Raw genomic sequence first — 2696 nt, forward strand, 5'->3', positions numbered from 1 at the left:
GCTTCCGCTACCGTCAGTTTACACGGGGAGAAATGGGTTTCCGGGGCGGGCCCGCGCCCGCCCGCAGCCCAGGGCACAGGCGGGGCGCTCGCCTGTCCCCGCCCCGGGGCGCTGTAGGGCTTTCCCGGGCCCGCAGCAAGAGGAGCGGGTGGCGGAGTCCGCGCCGCGGAGAAGCGGGGCTGAAAAGGGCCCGGGACGTCACCTGGCGCTAGGCCAAGCCGAGCAGCGCGGCCCCATCCGCGCCAGCCCGCGGGACTCCTCGTCTGAGCTCGCACTGTGGTCACAGCCAAGGCTGTGGCACAACCAGGCGAGGCCCCCTCCCTGCCGCAAGTAAAGCAGGGAGACGATGGCAGCCAGCGTCTTGGTGGTTAAAATCCACCTGAGAGATGGGAGGAAGGGGCCAAACTCCCGCGGTTGGTGGCACTCTGATGCTCGAGCAAGATGCCTTCCTGAGCCCCAGCGTGCCCCAAGCAGGTGGCCCTGAGCAGAGGCGCAAAACCAACCGGGACCTGGGTTTTAGTCCCATGGGGAGCAGTTGTTTTTTTGGGGGGGGTCTGTTTTTTTGCACCAGTCCTGGAAGCACTGTAATACCAGGTCAATGCATGGAGCGGATGGAGCAAACTGCAGGTCTACCACCCAACACCAAAAATCTGCTCAATATAGACCTCCTATGGAGGACATATTAGAGACAATCACCTGCCCTGGGGAGCCCGCCTACGTGGTCACGGTGCTTCCCCTGGCTCAGCCACCCCTTACCAGTCGTGGTATTTGTGTACTGCTCCGGGCAAGCTGCGGACCGCGCCTCCTCCCACTACGATGTTTATAGAAGTCGCTCAAGTGGTACTGAGCACATCCGGGCCCCTGCCCAGCCACCCACCATGAAAGTGTGCTTATTTCTGGTAATAACAAGACGGGCTGTTTAAGGGAAAGGAAGTGCAGTGTGTTCCCACCAGCGACTGTTTTTATACGCCAGAGCCTTGGACATGGGTTTGCTAGGCTCAAGGCAGAACACAGACCTGCAGTACACATGGCCACCACCAGACACAGTTTCATCCTGGAAGGGAGGGAAGGTTTTTTGGGTAGATGTGATATCTAGGGCTGTGAGAAACTTCACCGGCTCTTTTGATGCTGTTTCAACTCGTTTCGAGCCAGAAACAGCGAAATCAAAATGAAACGAAGGCCTTCAAAACAGTCTCGAAACAAAACGAGGCCCGTCGAAACATTTCAAAAGTTTCAAAATGTTTCGAATTTTAAAGCAGCCAGCCAGCCAGGTGGTGGGAGGCAGGGGAGAGCCAGGGCTGCACTGCGAGTGGCTCCAGAGCCCCACGTGGCTCAGCCTGGCGGGGGCACAGCCCTGGCTCTCCCCACCTCCTGCAGCCGGGCTGCGCTCCGTGGGGCTGGCAGAGCGGACTGGAGCTCGGTCCGGTGGCAGAAGGCAGGCAGAGCTGGGGCTGTGCTCCACCTCCCGCCACCCAGCTGAGATCCACAGGGCTGCAAGCTGCTGGGAGGTGAGCCTGGTGGCGGAAGCTGCTTCCCCCAGCCAGGCTCAGTTCCTCAGCGCTGGGTCCCAGGCGGCAGGAGCAGCGTCCTGTCATCTGGCCGGCAGATCGGGACCCGCCCGCACCCCTGGCAGGGCTGCGGGGGCTCTGCCGGACTCATCCCGGGGGTGTGGGCCCCCGATCTGCCTGCTGGATCACAGGACGCTGCTCCTGCTCCCCAGCTTCTGCTTGTCAGCAGCTTGAGGTGCAGTTTCCTAGAGACCACTGCACCTATCTCCTTGAACCCTGGCAGGCTTCATGCCCTCAGCAGGGGCTAGCATCCCTGCAAGTTTCATTGGAATCAGGCAAGAAATGACGAAATTATAAGATGTTTTGTGCTTCCCCATTATAGCCTATGGGCAAAACATCAAAACAGCGTTGAAATAGCGAAACTGTTTCGACGAAAGAGAACAGAGCAGTGCTTTTGAAACGAAACAAAACGAGACGCTGTTCCATCAAAACGTCAAAACAGAGGTTGAAGCGGAACCCCACTGTTTTGCACAGCCCTAGTGATATCTTTGATTACACCAACTAAACTAGTTGGAAATAATTTCTTTGCAAGCTTTCAGTCACCAGTGCCCTTCTTCAGGCATTGGGAGCCTGCTGCTGCTAGGAGTTCTCTAAGATAGGAAGCTAAAAAGTATAACAAGATGTCTGTGAAAATGTAAAATCCTGAGAGGGGTTTTTTCCCCTCTTCCTTGCAGCAAATCTTCCCTAAAAGTCACTGGAGTGAGTTTCTCCCTGGTGCAAATAAAATAAATCTTTACTGCTATCAGCTGTGTCTGGCCGGCTCAGAACTTTCACCACAGCTGGCTTTATTTGAACATCTAATATCTTCAATTCATCATGTCAACAGGAGTCTTTATTAAGAAGGCTGGTAAATAACTAAGACCCACCTAACTATTGTGTTTTTAAAATGAGCTGGTTAATTGTTGACAGGCTTTATTTTCTATGGTGTTTAATGCTGTACCAGATTATTTAAATGCCACCCAGCACTTGGCAATAACAGCTGCAGGTCATTCCCTCTACCCTGGTAGCAGGAGAACCTGACCTGACCTGCTTTAACACCTGAACAGTGTTCGTAATTCCCCGAGAGTGAGGCTTTGGTGTGTATTTAACTATCTGTGTGTGTTCTTCATGGATTCATAGATTGTAAGG

General features: G+C 54.7%; 1 protein-coding gene across 1 annotated transcript in view; it reads right to left on the reverse strand.

Moving 5' to 3' along the window:
• Positions 1–237, reverse strand: part of SERINC5 (serine incorporator 5) — a 65710-nt gene extending 65473 nt beyond the window's left edge. Inside the window, exon 1 of the mRNA XM_019518252.1 lies at positions 203–237. Coding sequence (XP_019373797.1) covers positions 203–237 — 35 coding nt within the window. The remainder of the gene's footprint in view (positions 1–202) is intronic.
• Positions 238–2696: the final 2459 nt, after the last annotated feature.

Source organism: Gavialis gangeticus, unplaced genomic scaffold (assembly GCF_001723915.1).
Source record: "Gavialis gangeticus isolate Ggan-Ray unplaced genomic scaffold, GavGan_comp1, whole genome shotgun sequence".
Classification (NCBI taxonomy): Eukaryota; Metazoa; Chordata; order Crocodylia; family Gavialidae; genus Gavialis; species Gavialis gangeticus.